The sequence below is a fragment of the Mastigoproctus giganteus genome, chromosome 9 (genome assembly GCF_048544385.1).
Source record: "Mastigoproctus giganteus isolate SK-2022 chromosome 9, ASM4854438v1, whole genome shotgun sequence".
Classification (NCBI taxonomy): domain Eukaryota; kingdom Metazoa; phylum Arthropoda; class Arachnida; order Uropygi; family Thelyphonidae; genus Mastigoproctus; species Mastigoproctus giganteus.
The window spans coordinates 122,612,398-122,634,931 of record NC_143583.1 but is presented as its reverse complement, the minus strand read 5'-3'; the positions used below and the strand labels follow the sequence as shown (position 1 = coordinate 122,634,931).

Genomic DNA, 22,534 nt, shown 5'->3' with positions numbered 1-22,534 from the left:
TATGTGAGCCACTGGACACTTCGAGAAGCGTTTAAACGCATCTGTTATCCGAGTTTTGAAATTTATTTTAATTATATATATATTTATTTTTTATTTTTTTTTGTATGAAAACCCCAAACACGAGAGGTATTAAAACCTATAGTACTTAGTACCGTGCTTGGGTTGGAGGTTGAGAAGACGAAAGAAGATATTTGTTGACATTGGACTTGAACTTCTGTAGATTGTAATTTTCAGGAAATACGTATGAAGGAAGGTTGTTCCAGAAACGGCAGTTGAATGAATAAATGAGGAAGATGAAAAGTTGGTTCTGTGAGTTTGAAGTTGGACAGTAAATGGATGTAGGCTGGTGGCGGCACGTGTTCGGACTGTTTTGAAAGAGAGAGCGGGAATTATAGAAGCCAATTCAAAAGAACAGTGCCCATGGAAGTATCTGTAGAAAAGGCATACAGCAGAAACAGTACGTCGATGAGACAGCGAGTGGAGAGACTGTTAGAAATGAGTCATTAATTAACCTAACTGCCCTCTTCTGAATGGAATCTAGAAGCCTGAGAGAGGTTTTGGGGATGCCGCCCCCAGATGTGGGAGCAATGTTCCATGGTAGGGCGGATTTGCGATTTGTACAGAGTGAACAGCTGTTCGGAAGAAAAGTAACGCCTAGAGCGAAAGAGAAAACCAAGTTTTTTAGATGCAGACGAAGCAATATCTGTAATGTGCTTGTGCCAAGAGCGATTAGAAGTCAGGGTAATCCCCAAAAGAGATATATTATCTTGCCTAGAAATCGGATTGTCACCAAAGATAAGCATAGAAGCTGAAGAATCCTTTTTCCGAGATTTAAGATAAGGCTGAATTTTAGAGGGAATGAAATCAAATAAGTTGTCTTTGCCCCACTGGAGAATTACCTGGAGATCGGCATTTAAAGAATTGGTAGCGGATATTCGAGAAGTTTAAGCTGATTGAGCAGAGCAAGGTTTCTGAAAGTGGAATGCAATATGCTATTGTCGGCAAAACTATGGATAGAATTTCCCGTCAATGGAAGGTCATTAATATACAAGAGGAAAAGAGTGGGGGAAAGAACTGAACCTTGAGGGACACCAGCATTAGTGGAGAAGTTAGAAGACAGAGCCATCTTACTATCACCCTCAGTGAGCGGTCAGAGAAAAAACTGGATAGCCATTTACAAAAAACAGTTGGCAAGCCATAAGATGGAAGCTTGTTTAGAAGACCTTTATGCCAAACACGATCGAAAGCCTTTGAGATATCAAGAGCAATTGCTTGTGTTTCTCCGAACTTTTCCATTGAATTTGTCCATAAATGGGTAACATAAGCCAGAATATCACCAGTGAATCGACACTGACGGAATCCATTTTGGCGATCGTTGATCAGACGGAAGGAGTCTAGGCAGTGCGCCGTAGTCTACTGATCAGGCGCGCCGGTGCATAAATACACGTGCCTTGAGTGACCGGGGTTCAAGCCCATGACTACTGAATACGGCGCTGTTTCTTGTATTCTGTATATCTTGTGAACTCCTCTGACCGTGTGGTCGTCCCAGAGTATAAACAGAAAATTTATTTATTTATTTTTTTATTTACTTTGAGTTAGCAGTTAATTGATTTCTCCATTACTTTAGAAAGAGTATAAGTAATTGCAATGCGGCGATAATTGGATGGGAGGGATTTGTCACCCTTTTTAGGAACTGGCTGTATATGAGCAAATTTCCAATCAGAAGGAAAAGCACCTTTTTGAATACGAAAGTCAAAAAAGGCGGCAAAGAACAGGAGTAAATTCAAGAGCACAGGTTTTGAGAACAAGTGTAGAAATACCATCAGGACCTGGAGCTTTCTTGGCAACAAGATCCATCAAAAATCCTTTTGACGGAAGACCACAGGAGACATTGAATAGAGCGTGTTGGGAATGGTGGGAGGTGTTTTACCAAGGTCATTATACATGAATTGGAATCAAAATGGGATACTAGCAGGTCAGCTTTATCCTTGGCTGAAGTGACAATAGAACCATCTGGTTTTGACAGAGGTGGGGGCAAAGATGGGCAAAAGTTGCAGCCAATAGCTCTGGCAAGAGACCAGAATGCTCGGCTACCAGTAGGGCAAGAAGCAAGTCTTCTACTTTTAGCCTATTCAAAAATCTAATTTGGACTGATTAATAACTGCTTTGCAATTGTTGCGAGCTTTGGTGTAGGCAGAAAATGAAACTGAAGAATTGGAAACAAGCCAATTACGATATGCAACATTTCTTCTCTTGAACAGCCTTAGCACATTTATTGGAAAACCAAGGATTCGATTCCTACAAGAATAATTTCATTGACACGATCTGAGCAAAGGTTGACATCAGACGTTTTGAAACAGTAATCCGACCAAGGAAAAGAAAAGAACTCTCGCAGGTGATTCCATTTTGCGTTCTTGTAATGCCAAACAACACGAGGTTGGGAATAGCCATGAGATAAAGGATCCATTGGAGAAGAGACAATCACTAAGTTGTGATCTGAGGTGTCTAAAGGACCATTCACTTCGACCCTCCACTTGGAAGGGTTGTTTGTGAGAAAAAGATCAAGCGTGTTGGTTATATGGTTAGGATTGTTGGGTATTCTGGTAGGTAAATGTGTTTTCAGTGTCTAACGGCACCAGGGGTTTCTCCCATCGCCGTGTTGCTTTTATTGTGGGTGTACCAGTTCACTGGGAAGGCCAGAGATTTAAAAGTGTATGGATTATGGAAGTGTGGTGTTTTGTACCGTTGTTCCTCTGGCCATTTAGCCGCTGGACCTCTTCTGAGGCCCAACGTTGCCCCACTTACGCCACGTGGAGGCAGACCAAGTACCCGATAGTCTTTAGTTCACTCTGGCAGGTCCTGCCACCTAATTTCCTGAGATTTCAGTGGCTAGGACCTTAAAAAAAAAAAAAAAAATTTACACATATATGTATAGATATGTGTGATATTTCTCGATTGCGTAGGGTGATGTCGCTTGAATAAGGAAAGACCGAAATATGGGCGTAAGTTAATTTGGATTCATTGAATTTGTGTGTGGGGGGGGGAATTCGCTTGTGTAAAGATAGAGAGGGGGGAGACTGAAGACTGGGGGGAGTTAAAGGAGGAAGGATAAGGCCAATAGAGTAGGGGGCCTCAATTTGGTGTCAGTATGGCATGCCCTGCCAGAAGGAAGAATGGGGTGGCATGGAGGGGGAGGAAACAGTATGACCGTCTCCTCCCCCCTCCCGGGGTAGGGTAGAAAGGGCCGGACAAGGGAGCCGGCACAGGTCGCCAATATGGTGTGTTTGCAGAGTGGCTAGATTAGCAGGTTCAGAACAGCATCACGACACTGGCCCCACCAGGAGGTACATCCAGGGACAAGGTCTCTACCAACTTGTTCACAGGTCGGTTGAATGCCGGCGTTGGTCATGGGATCAAGGTCTCATCCAGTTTGGTCGTGGTCATGGTCCTTCTATTTCCATTTTGGGTGGTCATTCTTGGTATGTGGTCACTTTCACTGTTTGTTTTGTTATCTGGGCGCCGATGCAGTGTTGTCACTCCTGCATATGGTGATTGTCACATTTAAGGTAGTTCGTTGGGTAAATTACATGCGCTGTTGGTCCAGTTGACAGGGTGTCCATGTTTGATTGTGATGTTCGTGGGAGCAAAGTCCCGTCCGATATCGTGGTACTTTGATCTTTCTGGTTCAGTTGACAAAGTAATGGCACTCATGAGAGCAGAGTCCCGTCTGATTAGTTGTAGTCAGGTCCTGCATCAGGCCTAGGGAAGTTGGGTCATTGCCCTTAGCCGGGTAAACAGCTCATGTGCAAAGCACGAAAGGGCCTTGTAGTGCTCCAACTCATGTAATATAAGGTGCTCCCGTTCCTTCGGGTTAAAGCGTATCTTTGTGATGAAATGACATCTGATGTCCTCAAAGAGGGGACAATCGTGCATTAGGTGTGACCATGTTTGGTTTTCTCTTCAGTGGCATAATGGGGAATCCCTGATGCCGAAAGTTGACAGCTTGGCATTAAAAGAGCCGTGCCCTGTTAGAAGAAAGGTGGTGTAGAGCCCCGGTGAGAACCAGTTTGGCTGTTCGGGATACACTTGGGTAATGTCCGGGATGAACTTCCGGGTTATCTCACCTTTAGTTGAGTCCGCCCACCGAGACTGACAGGTTTGTTGAAGATATTTGGTCAGTCGTTTCTTTTCTGCGTTGCTGTTGTAGGTCGGGTCTGTGGTGAAGCCAATGCAGGTTACTGTTCCCTCTTGATAGTTGATATAGCATGCCACAGCGGACAATCTCCAGGTCCAAGGGTAGGAGCCCCACAAGGGCCTGCAGTGCGTGTGAGCTGACCCTGCAGCATGCTCTGGAGATGGCGAGTAAGATGCTGCGCTGTATCGTTTCTAGCTTTCTTTTATTGACTGCGGTGGTTGCTTTTTTAAACCAGATCCCTGCTGCATAGCTGATGGCTGGAAGGAAGAAAGCCTTGTAAAAGAGGGTCAGGGTTCTTTTCCTTAAGCCCCAATCCTTTCGCGAAACTCTTGCTATGAGGACTGAGTAGTTTTTGATCTTTTTTTGTAGATATACGAGGTGTACGGTGAATGAAAGATTTTTGTCAAGGATGATTCCTAGGTATTTTAATTCCGTGGTCAGTTTTATGGTTTTTCCTTCTATTTTTATCTGAGGTGGCCTGATATCAAGGGAGCCTTTTCAAAGTATTGAGGATGTCTTATAAGGTGATATTCTTAAGTGATGATTTTTTGACCATTCTTGGAGGGTGTCTATAGCCCGGTTTGCAATAGCCTCAAGTTGTGCACGATTGTCTGCCTCCAGGATCAGGACCAGGTCATCTGCGAAGGCTTGAGCATCTGCTCCGTTTAAATCCTGGTTGAGGAAGCCGTCCAACACAAGGTTCCAGAGGAGAGGCCCCAGGACTGATCCTTGTGGGCATCCCCGGAACACCGACCGGGTGAGTTGGCTATAGGGTGTAGATACTGAGATCCTTCTGTCCGAAAGATAGGTTTTAATGCATTGGTATAAGGTGCTGGGAATGTTTGCCTCCTGGAATCTGCCGAGGACACTTGGCCACCAAAGTGAGTCAAATGCCCCGGCAAAGTCGATGGAGATAATAAGGAAGTATTTACTATTGCTGTGTGTAGCTACATTTATTATACGTTCCAGGGCATCCACGGTGGAACATCCTCGTCGAAAGCCAAATTGCTTGGGAGAGGGGAGGCCTGCTTCTTGGTAGTGAGCTTGTATCCTGCTGTGTAGAAGGTGTTCATATAATTTACTTAGTACTGGCAGTAGGGCTATGGGTCTGTATGACTCCAGGAGTTCCTGTGGTTTCTTCGGGTTCTTCAGTATTAGTCTAATTCGTGCTGCTCTCTAATCATGGGGAAAATATCCTGCAGATAGGCAGTGGTTATATAAGTTTAATATAATTGTTGGGATATATTCCACGGCCTTTTTTACAATTTCTGGCTCCAGGTAGTCTTCGCTGGGTGTTCGCTTATTTCTTATTTTTGCTGTCGCCAGATGGAGGTCTTCAAGTGTGAACAGGTCCTCCCGATGTGCTGGGCAGTAATTAGTATTTTCCTCACAGAGAAGAAGTTGCTCAGGAGTGTGGTCTGAGGGGAGTTTCTGGAAGGTGGTATTCAGGATATTGTCTATAGATTGGTGCCAGGATGTGGTATAGTGGCCATCAGGTGTCTTTGTCGAAGATATTACTTCTCCTTTTGGTAATTTATTAGTTGCCACTTTGTATACAACCCCCCAGGGGTCCTTATTTCCTGTTGTTGAGACTAGTGTCTCCCATGAACATTTTTTCCGGGTTCTTATTAGGGCTGTGTATTTGTTTCTGACCTCATGGTATTGTTGTCTGAGGACTTCTACCTCTGCCGCTGGCCAGGATCTTCTCGCTCGCTGGAAGCTTTTACGGCGTGTATTTACTTCATTCCGCAGTCTCTGAAGCTCAGGGCACCACCATGGGACTGAACCTGCAGATGGTTTCTTTCTTTTTATAGCTATGTTTGAAGCCTCTGTGATTAGACTTACTATAGCACGCTGGTGCTCTCTGGTAGGTAATTAGGTATTAGGTATGTTCGGGGTCTGACGGCACCTGGGATTTCTCCCATCTCCGCGTATGTTCTCTGTATCGGACAAGCCAGAGATTTAAAAGTGTGTGGGATATGTACTGTGTAGTTTATTTTGCCCATTGTTCATCCGGCCTGTTAGCCGCCGGGCCCCTAGTGAGACCCGACGTTACCAATACCTGCCACAGGGAGGCCGGCCGGGTGTTACCAATATTTGTACTCTGGCTGGTCTTGCCACTTACTTTCCTGGGATTTCAGTGGCTAGGACCAAAAAAAAAAAAAAAAATAAATAAATAAAATAATAAAAAAAATAATAAATAAATAATAATAATTATAATAAATAAATAAATCGAGGTTGATATTAGTGATACTTAGCAAGTTAGTATTAATAGTACGCGACGTGGGGCTGTGCGGTGAAAGTGAGTTTTAAAAACCAAATAGGTTCGGGCAAGAATTTTGATGTTCTCTTTTGATTTTGAAATGTAGGGCTAAACGCTGTGCAAGACAAAAGTTTGGGGGGAAGAAGTTGGAAATAAGGGGCCGACAGAGTAGATAGCCCCTGCAGGTAGTGAGGCATGCCCGTGCCCCACCAGAGTGAGAAAATTGGGGAGGCAAGGAGAGGCAAGCCTCTCCTCCCCAGGAGTTTGGAAAGAAAGATCCGCTCAAGAGAGTGCGGATTTGGGTCGCCAATAGGCTGTTCCGGCGGGAGAGTGCCACCGTATGTCGTCTCCATCAGTTTGCAGGCCCTAAAAAGCTGGCCGTTGAGTCTCATCTAGGTGAGACCCTAATAGGGGGTTAAATCTGGGATGTCATCCTTCCAGACTGCATGTGGTCTGGGTCCTATTTTCTGGTCATCATTTTGGGGTCATAATCAAGTCTACTGGCTGTCACGGGGCTTTACACGACTTACCTCCTTACGGGTCACGGGGCTTTCAATGCAAAGCTTACAGCATTGGGAATAGAGGGAATATGGAGGATCCGCGTTGTACTTGCAGGGAACAAGAAAGCTGGGTGCACATTATGTTTGAGTGTGCCCAATACGAAGACCTTAGATGCAGACTAATAATTCCTTATCTTTGTTCTTAGATGTGTGAGATGCTGCTTGAAGGAAAGCCCCGTGACCCGTAAGGAGGTAAGTCGTGTAAAGTCCGGGTTGCAGCCAGGTTGGAAGAATGGGGTAAACTCTGTCTATGGAGTTTTATCCCTTCCGTGATGTTTGATAGTCCTCACGCTACCTTTTGTCATTATATAGTGGGTCTATGCTGCAAGGTCTGGGGCCAGTGTCCCTTTGTTCTGATGTCACAACTATTTAAAGGTGTTTTTTTTTTTTCTCGCTTCCATTGGCGGTAATCATGACTCTTGTGGTTAGACAATATATTGTCACTTGTCTTTTCCCAGTTCATTTTGTACTCAGTCCAAGGTCTGTATAGTCAACTCCTCTGTGTCATCTCGCTGCTATTTGCAGGTTTGTTTTGTCTCATTCCTTTAAGGTCTTCTGTATATGGCGGTTAGTGTTTGGCGCCTGGTAAATAATCCCTGGGCAAAATCCGTTAAGACTAAATATTCCTGTTGTGTATCTAGTAGATGTGACTCAAGATCCCTCGGTGGATAGTGAACTCTAGTTATTAGTCTGCATCTAAGGTCTTCGTATTGGGCACACTCAAACATAATGTGCACCCAGCTTTCTTGTTCCCTGCAAGTACAACGCGGATCCTCCATATTCCCTCTATTCCCAATGCTGTAAGCTTTGCATTGAAAGCCCCGTGACCCGTAAGGAGGTAAGTCGTGTAAAGTCCGGGTTGCAGCCAGGTTGGAAGAATGGGGTAAACTCTGTCTACGTCCGGGATGAACTTTTTGGTGATATTCCCTTTTGTTGTGTTTGTCCAGCGGTATTGCCAGGTTTCTTTTAAGTATTTCTGCAGCCTGTTCTTTTCAGCCTTGTGGGTTGCACTGTTATCCACTGTGTAGTCTAGGTGGGTGCAAGGCATTCCTTTGTTTATATAATAGGCTATTCCAGTACGTATGATGTCCAGGTCAAGGGGAAGGGCTCCGGCCAAGACCTGTAGGGCAACAGTGCTAGTGGTGCTGCAGGCTCTGGCAATGATCAACAGGATAGTTCTATGGATTGAGTCGATTATGCGTCTATTTGTGGCGGTTGATGCCTTGTGATACCAAACCGCAGAGGCATATGTTATAGCTGGTAGGAATGTCGTTTTATAATATAAGGAGAGTACGCGACGTTTAAGTCCCCAGTCACGACGGACCACACGTGCTAACAGTGCAGAGTACTTCCTTATCTTTGTTCTTAGATGTGTGAGATGCTGCTTGAAGGAAAGATTACAATCTAATATCACCCCCAGGTACTTAAGCTGGCTTTGGAGTTTCACTGTGGTGTTGTTCACCTTTATTTGAGGCGGCCTGTGCAGGTCAAGGGTGCCTTTCAGTAAGATTGAGAATGTCTTAGTTAGTGAGATTTTTAGGCAGTGTAAGGTGGTCCAGTCCTGTAGTATCTTGATGGCATGTTTGCTTTTACCTCCAACTGGGTTCTACTGTCGGCAGCAATTTTCAAGATTAAGTCGTCGGCAAAAGCTTGGGTTTGGACGTCACCAAGGTCCATGGCCAGGAACTCATCCAAGACAATGTTCCACAACAGCGGCCCCAGGACAGAACCCTGGGGGCAACCCCTGCAGACACTGCGGTTTACCCTACCATAGGGTGCCACGACACTAATACTCCTGTCGGTAAGGTAAGACTTGATAGTGAGATACAAATTGCAGGGAAGGTTTGCCCGCCTTAGCCTTGCCAGGACACTTGGCCACCAAATGGTGTCGAAAGCCCCGGCAAAATCTATGGAGATGATTAGGTAGTATTTACTGTTGGAACTGGTCACACCGTACAGCAGATGTCTAAGTGCCTCTACTGTCGAAGACTCGGGCTTAAAGCCGAACTGGGCAGACATGTGCAGTTCAGCACTCTTGTAATGTGTGTCAATTCGGGCATATAGCATTCTCTCAAATAGTTTGCTGATCACTGGTAGCAAAGCTATCGGTCTGTAGGTGGTTGGCTGTTGTGGAGGCTTCGTGGGTGTTTTTGGGATCAGCTTCAGTCCCGCAGTCTTCCAGTTTCTTGGGAAGATGCCTTGATGCAAACAGTTATTAAACAGATTTAGGAGGAGTTCGGGGGTCAGATTCGTTACTTTTTTGATAATTTTCGGTTCGAGATAATCGAGGCCTGGGCACTTATTATTTCTTACGTGATTTGCCGCGGATTTGATGTCATCTAGCGTGAACGGTGGTTCACGGGAGTCAGTGGTGTATATGTCATTTTCTTGGCATATTCTATGCTGTTCAGGTGAAGTAGGCATGGCAGTCTCCGGGAAAATAGTGCCCAGAATATTTGTGATTGACTGTTGCCATGTGGTGGTTTGGCACCCCGGTGGTGTAAATGTGGTAGAAATAACTCCCCCCCCCCGGGGAGTTTGTTTGTGATTATCCTATAGACTACCCCCCCATGGCTCATTATTTCCTGTTATGCCTGCCAAGTTTTCCCAGGCTCTTTGTTTGCTCTTGTTTATCGCATCCGTATATCTGTTTCTTGCTTCTCTATAGTGCTCCTTTAGTATCTGTACCTCAGCAGCAGGCCATGTGCGTCTTGCCCGTTGAAAGAATTTTCTTCTTCTCATGGTCTCCCTTCTGAGTTGCTGGATCTCGTGAGTCCACCACGGGACTGCTCCCGGTTTGGGATTTCTCCTCTTCATTGATGCTTCACTCGCCGCAAGTATTATTGCCGTTACCCTCTTTTGATTCTCGTCTGGGTCCCCATTCTGGTCTGTTGTTTCCATGTGTTGGGCCGCAGCAGGCATTAAGACCTCTCTGAACCTTTCCCAGTTCGCCCAGCGGATGGCGAAGCGATTTAGTGTTTGTTCAGGTATCAGTAGCCTGTTTAATGATCTTCTGATTTGGCAGGTAATCACCCTGTGGTCGGAAGTCGTCCACGAGTCTCTGACGATCCACTCATCAATGTAACCTGCAAGGTTTCCCGTGGACAACGTGACATCAATAGTCGCCTCCCACAGGGTATTACAAAATGTAGGCATCTGGTGTGGTCTGTCAGGATAGTGAACCGAGAGTTCGAGAGAAAGTCCTAAAATCTGTCCATTTCTGGTACCTCTCCTGTCTGGGGTCAGACTGTGCCAGGCTGGTGAGCGGCAGTTTACATCTGCCCCAATTATGATCCTTTGATCAGGGAGCATGTCGGTCAAGGCCTGCAAGTACCTGGTGATGGGTGTGATGTCCTCGCCCGGCCTGCTGTAAAGGGCAACAGCATAGATTTGGCCCAATGGCGTTAAGATGTGGGCACACGCCGCCCAGGGTGCATAAAGCTGTGTTACTTTAGTCACAGTATAATTGGGATTGCGCACCACAACCGCAGCCCAAGGGGTGTCACTCTCGTCATGGACTAATTTGTATGCAGCCGGATATCCGTACACTCGTTTTGAGTGGGTATATGGTTCCTGTAGTAGTAGGACGTAAGCTGCTTCCTCGTCCGCTATGACCCTAAGTTGCTGGGCCACTGCTCTAGCTCTCTGCGCGTTATGCTGTATTATTGCAATTTTGGATCTGTGGTACTCTTTAGGGCGTCTCTCCATAATCGATTCGTGACTGGTATAACCCTTTTACTTTAAGATAAACTGGACAGTTCGGGTCTCTGATAGAATGCGAATGGTCCATTTTCCCTGCCTTGCAGTTTGTACAGATTGGATCTTGCCCCTTGTTTGGACATGTTTTATATTCATGTCCCCTGCCAGAGCTTATGAACAATCTGTCGAGGTCAGTAGTAATTGCAAAAGCCTCAACATCTCGACCAGCTGGGTCAGCGTGACTAGAGAATGGAAGCCGACTGTAGTTGTGAACATTAAAATCACCATGGAAAATTACCTCACTGTTAAGAAAGTTGGACTGGAGAAAGTCAAGTTGCAAAGAGGAAGTCAAAGAGCTCCAAGTGATTAATAGAGTTGGGAGAACGGTAGAGACAACATATGATTTGACACAATGAGGTAGAGAGATTTTAAGCCAGAGAAGGTCGAAAAGAGGAGATTCCAAATTACCAAGTATCTGACAGGGAATTTCGAAACGGATATTTTCACAAGTACCACTTTTGAGACGAAAGGAATCGTACAGCAAATGAGATGAGCAGTGGTTGTATCAACCGATAACTGAGATTCTGTCATAAAAAGTACATGGGGTTTGGCAGACTGCAAGTGGAAATGGACATTGTTGAGATTAGAATAGAGACCACGTATATTTGTGAAATGAATTAGGAAGTTTAGATCTTTTCGCAGATAAGCTTATTCTATTAGTTTGACAATTCATGGTGTATTCAATCGTAGAAAAAGTGGGTGGGACATGCTGTATGAAGTAATGAAATTTTTGGATATGGCGTACACATGGTAAGAATATACCCAGATCCTTGACATAACGTGGCCTCGACAATGCCTCCCCCCCGCATACACACTACTAGGACTCCCTCCAGTCACTATCTGGCAGAGTAGAGGTAGCAAGATTATACACTAACTGATCCGAAGCCTCCTAGAGAGTTATCAAGGTTTGGTCCGGTGTACTGACTAGCGACCGGCCTACGAACACCGTTTTAGAGCTGTACCCTCGAAATGTAAGGAAGTTTGGATCTCGCCATGATGTCCATCATAACCTCAAAAGACATCAATCATACTGCCTGATGGAAGAGATGGAGAAGGTTTGACCAGAACTTGGCTCTGGAGACTAAACATGGGTTCCACCACTTCAAGCCTCCAATAAGCAAAGTGGTGGTATTGCACCAGTTGACGAGTCATCTACCCCCTAGTATTGCCTGGTAACACAGAGGGGTGGCTTTCCTCCATGTGGTGTGGGCGCCACACCGCGACCCCTGCTTACGTTGGTTCACATCTAGGTGGTCACCCACAGTGTGCTTGCGCATGGGGGTTATACCCAGGATTACTAACAGTCCCATGCCATCGTGAAGGTGCAAGCAGAGGATTTGGCTGTCAGAGACCGACCGGACTTCGCCGAAATTGGGTCCACTTGATTTGAGTGTCACCCGAATATCGGTTCCATGTAGCAAGTACAGCTTGTCTGGCATATCATATTCTAATATTAAGCGTCTCTAATGTGAGTGAAGAAATTAAAATGTAATGTACAATTTTATATACCTCTCTGTTCATACCAGCCAAACTGATCTTCCTCTTCTTTTAAGATTGTAATTGAACAGTAGCACAGCGTTCCTATGTGCCACCAGTAAGCAAAATAAAATTTCCGCCCAAATTTGAATACCGATAAGCGTTAACCAATCAGAAAACAATACAAAAAAAAAAAAAAAAAAAATTCGGCGCCCTCTTGAACTGTCGCCCGTAAGCGTCGCTTACCTCGTCTACCTACTTGTGGCGGCCCTTTAATTAATTTTTGTCTTTTTATATATGTATATATTCTTTTTATTTTACCTTTTTGTAATTAATATTTCAGGTTTCTGTTTGGACCTGCTTTGTAACTGCATCTTAAGGCACATACGATTGCTGTTTTGTAGCTGTAATTGTAAATACCCAAGCATTTCTAAATTATTTTTTAAAAAATAACTAATTTTAAATATTTTTCTGACTCATCCCTCAGAATATTCCTGAGAGGTACTTGAGATTACAGCAGAAACAGATCCCATATAGTTTTTTTTTTTTTTTTTTTTTTTAAATACGTATAAGGCGAGTTGTGCTATGAATATTTGTAACAGATACGGACAAAATGGTCCGTTGTCCACACCGTTTCTTTATCTCCTTTCTTTCTCTGTGTGTTATTTCACCTCTTTTAACCAGTAATACACGATAAATTCGAAGAAATTCCAAGAAATTGGAATTTCCATGAAAAAAATTGATCGAAAATCCCCAAAATTCTCTTTCGTAGTAAAAGACAAATGCCCTGAAGCATTGCAGTCTCCTCTGTTTCACACGAAACATTTTCACGTTCAACCGAGCATCGCTTTAATAATAATAATTTATTTATCCCTATTTTATGTTACACTTTTTTGGGAGATAACAGCAAAAAGGGAGGGAGAACACATAAGCCAATGGCTTTTTAGGGGTGTTCCCTTAAAAAATGAATATACAATTGAAAAATGTACAGTTCTGAAATTGTACAGGTAATGTTCCACAGGAAAGACATAAATAAATTGGAGTGTTTTGTACATTTCTTTACAGAAAACTTAGAAAAGCATCACTACTTTAATATCATTCGATTAGTGAACATTTTTACCATTAAATGAGGAGAAAAAAAAATGATGAGATACACGCACAAAAATTTACAAACTATTTGCCAACTGCTTCCTTTAACATTCATACATTATTTCCATGTTGGTGTTTTTAAAATCCAGGAGTTGAGTGGAAGGTAATTTGAATCGGACATCCTTGGTGATGTGTTCGATTAGTAGTTTCTTGAATTGATTTAGTGAAGTGACATTTTTGATTTTTGCAGGAAGTTTTGTTCCAGGTTTTAGCACCTCTGTATTTTATACTTTTCTGACCTATGGCTTTTCTGAAAAGCGGAATCTTCAGGTTGCTTCATTTCTTAGATTGTATGATATTTCTTCTTTGATTGTGGTTATGAAAAAGGATCTGAAAAGAGAGAGGGAAAGTCTGCTGTCTTCATAGCATTGTAAACAAGGATCGCCTCGGCTTTCTGCAATAGCTGGTAGATGCTTAGGAGCGCACTTCCTTATCTCGAACTAACCGATGCGTTCCAGGGAAGGCCAAAATTGAACGAACGCATCGATTGAGAATGGAGTTGATTCTCGCAAGCTTTAGCACTACAAAAATACAGTAAATTGTTTTTGGTTCTCGAAATTTTTTTCGAGAATTTATTTATTTTTTTCAATTTTTAATTTCAGTATTAGCTGGGCTAATATGGAAGGTCCATTCCTACTTGTAAATATTGAGACGTTGACGTGCCAAAATTCGTCACCCTGAAGCAGGTCAGACGTTTACAATTGGATTCGTGTTCGGAAACTTGGTTGCTAGACTATCCTGGCTTTAAAAGAATTCGTCGACCAGCCGGGTCCCATGTGGAAGAGCATTATTTTCCATGAAAACGAACATGGCGAATGGCATCTCTAGTGTTGCCTTCTCAGACCTTTGGACTACTGCCAAATGAACACACACCGAGAACACACACAAAAGACAACTTAAAATCACATCTGAGGAGAACATTGCCTGTTCTTAACTCCAGAGACCGCATTGTCTGCGACAAGTCAGTCTGGTTCCATAAAGAGCCAGTGAGAGGAAACCCAAATCATGGATCGTATCGCATGGTTAGTTCCTTTATAATTTAGCCTTCTGTTTCAAGAAGTAAAGGCAAAATTTGCCTTGACACTGTCGTTTCTGTGACCGCTAAGATTTTTAATGCTGTAGCTCTTGGCGAACTTTTGAGCTTCATACGTGTACTTTGAAATTTCGAAGCTTACAAACTTGCACTTTGCATTATACAGAAAGAAAAAGAAACCTAATCAGATGCATTGTGTACATAATTAGATTGGAAATTAGTGTTTCTGTTGTAATGCGTAATTTAAACTCACCTGACGCACGTCGTGTGTATAATCGTATTCGGACTTGATATTCGGATTTATCCTGTTAAATAAACTTCAAGAGAAAAATATTTTTCTTTAAAAAAAAAACGAAAAAAAAAAACCCAGTTACAACTTAAATTTTAGACGTCCGTGTACTTTTTCTCCTTGTTTCATTTCATTGAGTCACAGTTTAAACCACTTAAATATTGATTGTCACATTATTTCCTGAATATATCATACTTTATTTATTATCAGATTTTTTAGCGCACCACGATAGTGTAAAAGTATACTATATTCACAACTTTTTTTTTAATCGAAAGATCAGAGTTCAAGCTTACGTTTCTTCTGATTAAAAGTATTATCTTTATAGAAGTCACCTCTGATCACTCTTGCTGTTCGTTCCTTAGCCAAGTTATTTTACAATAAAGCATAGTCCATGGCCAAAGTAAACAGTGGTACTGCCAAACTTCATACACGTCATGAAATAAATTATAATTCTTTCCTTATATGTATGGGAAAAAAAAAAAAAAAAAAAAACCCGGTACATATAAGGGCAGAAATATTGCTTTTTTTTTTTAAATCGCAAAATAATTAAGTAAAATAATTTTAAGAAGTTCTAGAGAAATAAAATTAAATCGAGAAAAAGTAGAATATTTAATATTGTAATAGAAGAGCATTCCTTGCAGATTTTAAGATGAATGTAAAAAACGTTGAGGAAAATATGTCACCTACCTTCCGATTATAGCACTAACTCCATTATTTCCCTTTGCTTGAATAATAGCAATATTTTTCATTGCGGTCTTTTTCACTACTAGTTCACGATTTCTGACAACCTGTACTAACTGCTGAGCAGAATGTATGCGTAACATATATTCGTCAGTGGAGTGGCTTTCCATCTTATTCAGAAGCTGAAAATCTATTTGACAGCGATAGACGCCCTTGGGTACTGAGACTACTAGAGAAATTCTTGATGAGAGTAGTGATGCAACAACAGCTTTAAATTTACAGTAGGTGGCAGTACGCTTTATGAAATTCGGCAGGAAGATTTAAAATGGCAACTACTAAATTTTTGCTGGGTACACATGATAAACAAAAGATGGGCAATGCATGTTATATGTATGTATTTTCATATTAAAGATTAGTCTCAGAAATTCTTGATGAGAGTAGTGATGCAACAACAGCTTTAAATTTACAGTAGGTGGCAGTACGCTTTATGAAATTCGGCAGGAAGATTTAAAATGGCAACTACTAAATTTTTGCTGGGTACACATGATAAACAAAAGATGGGCAATGCATGTTATATGTATGTATTTTCATATTAAAGATTAGTATCAGAATAGTCATATGATGCAGGGAAGCAGATTTTCTGCATCTGCCAGAGATGCAGAAAATGAGATTTATATCGCTAAAAAGGGACTATCCAGTTCTGCATTTAACTTTATATCACACTTCCAGTGTCAGCCACCCTGCTGTTGGGGGAGGGGGGAGTTTAATTTATTCCAGTGATATACAATATGCTGCCCGAAAATAAACATATGATTCAGCCTTCTGCTCCCTAAGATTTCTTGGTTCTGATTCATTGTTTTTGCCTCTCCTTTCGTTGAAAATATGCTTATCTCATTCATTTTAATCATCCATTTCACAGCTTTAGTTTCTAAGCTGTGCGTTCTGCGCGTCTCGGGCCATCCTTCACAAGAACAACGGTTAGTATGTCTTTTCAATCTGTACTGCCTTGCCACTTTATTAGAACCATGAATACTAGCGTGTTGGACCTCCATGGGCTCGAATTTTTGCTCAGATAGAGCATGGTGGCGCCTCCGTACCCAGGTGGGCAGGAGCAGCAGTGCGTAGCACACGCTTCTTGATTAGACCGGGATTCGAGCCCGTGACCACCAAATACGGAGGATGCGGAAAGGTCAGGGAATGACCACCGCATATCCCCGGAGCAATATGGCCTTAGTTGCTAATGCTCCTAAAACCAAATAACAAACAAACAAACAAACAGAGCATGGCATGGAATCAAAAAGGTGTTGAAAAGTGACACAAAGAATATTGTATCATTCATGTAACTAACTCCCCAGTTCCTGAAGGAAGTGATGCAGGTAGAGATTTGTGCTGAAGTACATGCCTTTCCAATTCATTCCACAAATGTTCAATGGGATTGAGACGCGAAAATTAGATGGGCCAGGCCAGATATCTTCAAGTTCCTGTTCGTCAAACTATTCTTTCACACATCTGTCGCTATGGATGGTTGAATAGTCATTTAAAAAGAGTCTAGATGATAAAAAACCAATTATATTTCTTGCAGGGTATCTGGTAAAACGGGTTGAAGTTTTCTTCTGGCATTATACACATTTCGTTTAATGTTGTTTATACTGTTAATTTCCTGGTTTTTTTTTTTTTTTTTTTTGGTTTTTTTTGGAATTAATCTACAAAATTTAAGAAACCGTTAATATCCTATACATAGGATGGATTGCGCACAAATGCAAACCATTTACAATAGCAACCAAATGTTATTCATGATTAGAATTCGGTCACACTACTCATAATGGTTCTCTGGATTCTACCTCTTGTGGTCAGTGTACCACAACCAGTCACTTATTCTCAGACTGCCTCAGCAGAGATCCTGCTTGCAACTGAAAGTGCAGTAGTTGGACTATATTCCATCAGATGCTTGGCTGATCCTGAATGTTTATAGGTTTTGTAAAGCATGAAGAATCACATTAACTTTGAGATACAGCTCAGATTCAGTCGTCTCTTTATACTGAAACTTCAGGGGAAAAAATTATAACTAGGGGATCCACACCCTGCTCGCTTTGCTCACCAACCCCCAGCCAATCTCAGATATACAAAGAAATGTCTTAACATGCTCGGCATCATTACTGAAGCCGCTTTGGAAAGTTTCCTTCATATAATCGACCGATTTGCTTAGACCTGCCGCTCGAGTGGCTTCTTGAAAAGTCTCGTACACTATTCCATCACAGTTCTCGTCTTCAAAACACCTTAGACGTTGTGCTTCGCGTAACAATAATTTCTAATGAAACCTCTCGACATCTTGCAGTGAGACGCTATTCAACCCAGCGACCACTTTACACATTTTACGTCGACACCATTTATTTCCCGCTTTGTCCCACATAAAATGTAGAGGTATGTTGTGGTAAATCAAATCTTCTACACTCCTCTCGTAATTATACTAACATTTATTTTTTGTCTCCATGCAGTCATATTTTGTATATTACTGTATATTTAATCCTGTAAAAGTCTCATGTCGAGCACGCATGTACTCTTGTTTATTGTACATTGTGTTCCTCACACCTTAGTCTGTAAATATTCACACCCTTCTGGCACAGAGCTGTCCTGGGGTGACCCAAGGTTTCTTGGGAAATAAACTGATTTTAATAATAATAATTATAACGCACTGATCGAAACCTAATCAAGAAATGACCTGTGCATTTGTAGTGACGTAATTGCTCTGCCCACTTGCACCACGTCGCCGCATCTTTCTCCCATTGGCTCGAACAGAGAATGCGCTCCACTCTGAAATAATTTGCAGTTATCGCTAATAACAATGAATCCATTGCATGCACCTACACAATAACACCTTAGATGTTTTCTTCTTGATGATCATGTCCTCGATCCTCTGCTTCATCAGGAAATCCGTCACCATAATCTAGAATATAAATCAATAATGGAAACAACTCCCTTTATACAGATTAAAATCGATGCTGTATTGAAAAAAAAAATGAAGTGAAACAAATTCTTAGGAGTTGAGCTTGTTAAGGTTGATTTATCATGTCTTCATAAAATTAGACCAAAAATTGACTACACCTATGCTTTCTTGAATTTTTTTTTGAAATCTGCTTTACTCCAGAAACCAGACAAGCCAATGGAATCAGAAAATAAAGGCCTGTCTTCTTGTAAAATTCAGGAAAACAGTTTTGAAAGACTGCTTTCCTTCTGGATTAAATCTCTTCACCGACAGTTTTTACTCACAGATCCAACACAGCATCTGTACAGGCTTGGGCACAGAATATGCTCTTGTGGATCTTCATTTTGTGAAATATCCTCAGTATAAGTACATTCTTGCTGTCTTCATGGATTTTGAGGTCGCCTTCTACTCGCTTCAGTGCAAAGCGTCCTCCAATATCTTAGGGAGGCAAATTGTAACCTGGAAGTATGCGATATAAGGCATTTATTCAGTGACTGAAGGGTTAGTCTCTTCGGAACATCAGTCAGTTTCTTAATCTACATCGTAGATGCCCGTAAGGTTCCACCAATTTTATGGACTTTAGTAATTGATGAATGGCTCTTGAAAGAATTTCAAAATTATCGATCTCAGGCCTACGAAGACAATTTTACATTACTGATTTATGAAGGTTCTCGGTCTCAATTCAAGACAACTGTAGGCAGTATTCTAGAGGAACCCTCAAATGGATCAGTAATGAATAAATTAAAAATATTTTTTAAGGGTTTGTTTTATGCCTTCGGCCTCCTGTCCTTGCATGTAGCAGTGTGTAGAAGCACCATCCTCCCACACTGTCCTCTTGGTTAGCACAGTTACTAGGATTGCTATTCTACCCTACCAGGTGGAAAAGATCTGAGTCGAGTCCTGTCGATGGCAGGAGGAATTTTTCTGGTCGTTTTTTCACAAGGAGTTTGTCTCAAGCGAGAGTAATATGGTTTTATTTCTCCTGGAAACTCAGGTTTTTCATCCAGCAAACAGAAAATTGATCTGAGCATACATACAATTTATAAACAATATACTCGGAGCAATGTGGCCATAGTCACTGATGCTCCTAAAAAAAAAAAAATCCTACAAGTGCCTTCCCACACTGGATGGAAAAGGCCGTGGTTCGAATCCCAAAAGTTATAAGAGGAATTTTATTTTTATTCAACTTTAGTTATCTTTCTTGTCTTACTATTACAGTTATTACCTGGCTGAGTTAAATGGTCATAGGTGAGTTTCACATGGTTTTTGGCAAATTGACCATTAGACCACACACATCTTAGTATGGTTTAAGTTCACCAACGAATCTCTAAAATGCTAGGACTTTGATCTCCCCCCTCTGCAGAGCAGTACAGTGTACCACATTTCCTGCTGTGACTGCTACGTTGGCAAATCTGGCAGAAGGCTCAAAGATCGAGTCGTTGAACATGAGAGAGCAATCTATTCTGTGGATTTGGAACATTCAGCGATCACAGAGCACTTCTGGTCTACCCAGCATGACATCAACCCACACTGGAACGTTAAAATTATCGACCAATCCCACCAGTACTGTCGCTGTCTGGTTGGAGTCCCTTCACATTTGATGTTATGATTCCTTTAACTGGAACAAAGGAGGTGACACACACCCCATCATTGAAGCAGCCATCCTCCTGAATGATAAATGTTGGGTCTACAGCATACCAAAGCATTACTATTACAACCACAAGCCTCTACGTCCAACTGCTAATTGTTTCTGCACCTGTGGCATGCATTTCACCTTGCATGACCACCATGACTGGGCATTTATATTTTTTGTATTAACACTTTTTGTAATAATGCTTTTCCCACTGAGGAAGGACACCCTCTGTCCAAAAGCTTTGGTGATTTGTTTGCTTTATATTTATCTTATTTTAACCTATGTTTTATTAGTTTTTATCTAAAACCTATATTATCTGTTATTTTTTCTCAGCAAGCTAAATATATTGTTATCGTGCAGTTGAAGCTTATTTCCACAGAGCCAAGCACACTACCATTCAAACAAAATTAGGCCCTCTACAATGCTGTTTTCTCCTTGTTCTCTCCAGAACCTGTAGAACAGTTTCTACACCAGCTTTGTAAGTATTCTTAATCTTCAGTTTTGTTCCCCTGGATTTCCTATTGGTTTACCGAGGTTAAGGATCGAGCTGCTTTATTATTATTAGCTATATGGTGCAAGGAAGCCTGAGGCTTATGCTGCACCAGCAAAAAAAAAAAAAATCCTGAGTTAGAGAGAGAGAGAGAGAGAAGGGAATCACCAAGAAAGAGAAGAATGATGATATCCAGCTCATTAGGGAAGATAGAGGAAACCAGATGTCCAAAAGTTATTATGAACAGGTGGGAAACTTGTCCCAAAGCATTTTTACAAAACTCTTCTCTCTTATTGTTTAATTTTGTTAGTAAACTAACTGCTATATGGTTTTATTCTCCAAACTTATATACATGCACAAACTATTTAATGAAAGACAGATCCCTAAATTATAAGTTGGCCAAATTTAACTTGTATCAGTATTTAACTGATCAGTGTTCATGTGGTACTTTGGAAGACTGCTGTCTTGTTTTATTCAACTGCCTTATTTATGATTAAAAATTACAAATGTTCTTTGTCCTTTTTCCTTACCAGTAGAGAACTTTCAATAACCACAATTTTTCAAATATGCTTTTCCCAGATGAAAAGCTTTATTGATCCCTTCTCTTATTCTTTTTCAGGTGTTTCCTCTTCATCTACTGATGACACTTAAACTGATGTAACCTGTTGCTTTGTTCCAGGTTTTAATTTAAACTGTTACTTATGTTAAAACTTTTTTAAATGTTAAATAAATGCTTTTGTTCTTTTAAGATTGAACATTAGTTGAGGTATATGATGCAAGAAAGCAAGCTTATACAGCATCAGCCAAAAAAAAAAAAAAACCCCAATCTTCCCATTTCACCCATCCAGTCACTCAAAATCAGTAATTTTAAACCTTTTTTTAATAACTGCAGTTTTCTCCCTACTCAATTTTCTGCCTGTTTGATCCGATTCTCTCTGTGTCCGTGTGTGTAATATTAAAAAATATATGTTATATGATATTTATTACAATAATATAATTATAAAAATTACATTTCATAATACAAATTATATATATACAGTATATAATTTTATTCTTTATATAGAAGTACTAAGTAAATGTCAATTATAGATCACCACAAAATTAAAAAGATACTGTACACCATTTTATAATGAAATAAATTAAGTAATTTAAACCCAAATGACGGGGCACCCCGGTTGAAAACCACTGCTCTAAATATTTGTCTAGTTCATCTATTCTACAACTGTCTTTTCTCAATTTGAATCTGTGTCCCTTGGATTCTTAATCTGAGCAAGTGGAAGTATCCTATCAGCATTGATCCTGCTCAAAACCATTCAAGGCCTTATAAATCTCAATCAGATCACCTTGCAGGTGCCTAGTCTTCAGATGCTGCAACTTTCAGAAGTTAAGCCTCTCTTGGTAAGAACACCCCTTTGTCCCTCTCACCATTCTTGTTGCCCTTCTCTGTATTCATTCTAGCAACTCTACATTCTTCCTAAAATGAGACATCTAGACCTGTATGCAGTACTCAAAGTGTAGCCTGATCATTGCCTTATACAAAGGGATAATCACCTCATTGTCTCTGCTAGCAAAATTCCTATATATCATTGACAAAACTCCACGACCTGCTCTGGCAGCCCCGTCTGCACTGCTCAGAGAACTTCATATCTGACTGCACAATTACTGCCAGGTCTTTTTCATTCTCCACCTCCCTGAGTGTAGTACCACAGTTTGTACATTCCTCTTGAGTTACTGCTAACCATATGCAGTACTTTGCATTTGTCAGTGTTAAACTTTAGTTTAGATAGTGTAACTATCTACATTGCTGTAGCAATGTAGGTAGTTACCTATAGGGAAGGGAAGTGCATAGGTTGTATTTTCTTCTTATTATTTTTTCCTTTTTGACTGGTGCAGCAGAAGCCTATGGCTTCCTTGCACTATATGGCTAATTTTAGTATTTGGGAAATTATATTTGCCAACTATATTCATGGTTCTCCTTCCACGTGAGTTGATTAAAACCTGTTAGATTTTATAAGCATATCCA

General features: G+C 41.4%; 1 protein-coding gene across 1 annotated transcript in view; it reads right to left on the bottom strand.

Annotated features, from left to right (window-relative positions):
- Window positions 1–15,545, bottom strand: part of LOC150080694 (putative imidazolonepropionase) — a 52,745-nt gene extending 37,200 nt beyond the window's left edge. Inside the window, exon 1 of the mRNA XM_090381512.1 lies at window positions 15,412–15,545. Within this exon, the coding sequence (XP_090237638.1) occupies window positions 15,412–15,473 (62 nt within the window). The 5' untranslated portion in view covers window positions 15,474–15,545. The remainder of the gene's footprint in view (window positions 1–15,411) is intronic.
- Between the last annotated feature and the right edge of the window lie 6,989 nt (window positions 15,546–22,534).